The 317-nt window shown below is 83.3% G+C and overlaps 1 protein-coding gene across 1 annotated transcript in view; it reads right to left on the reverse strand.

Annotated features, from left to right (window-relative positions):
* The window catches only part of PITPNM3 (PITPNM family member 3), an 89,927-nt gene that overhangs the window by 86,172 nt on the left and 3,438 nt on the right, over window positions 1-317 (reverse strand). Inside the window, exon 5 of the mRNA XM_007451607.1 lies at window positions 41-305. Within this exon, the coding sequence (XP_007451669.1) occupies window positions 41-305 (265 nt within the window). The remainder of the gene's footprint in view (window positions 1-40; window positions 306-317) is intronic.

The following is a 317-nucleotide window of genomic DNA, read 5'->3' on the forward strand; positions in this document are numbered from 1 at the left end:
GGGGGGGGGGGGGGGGGGGAGGGAGCGGCGGCCGCGGGACCTCGCCTTCGGTCCCGGCGCCCGGCTCTGCCCAGGGCCTCGGGAGGGCGGCGAGAGCTCCCCACCGCCGGGCTGGGCAGAGGCGCCGCAGACCTGGCCCTTTCCGGCGGGGCGGTGGCGAGGGGGCGCGGTGTCCCACGAGGTGACCGGGGGCGCAGGAAGGGCGCGGGGCGCGCGGAGGCCCCTCTCTACTCTCCCGGGGGCCGGCCGCGCCGCCGCCCCCTCAGCCCGCCCGGAACCTCCGCCCACCTGCGCCGGGGGCTCACCTGGGCCGGCGC

The sequence above is a fragment of the Lipotes vexillifer genome, unplaced genomic scaffold (assembly GCF_000442215.2).
Source record: "Lipotes vexillifer unplaced genomic scaffold, Lipotes_vexillifer_v1.1 scaffold126, whole genome shotgun sequence".
In the NCBI taxonomy this organism is placed as follows: Eukaryota; Metazoa; Chordata; class Mammalia; order Artiodactyla; family Lipotidae; genus Lipotes; species Lipotes vexillifer.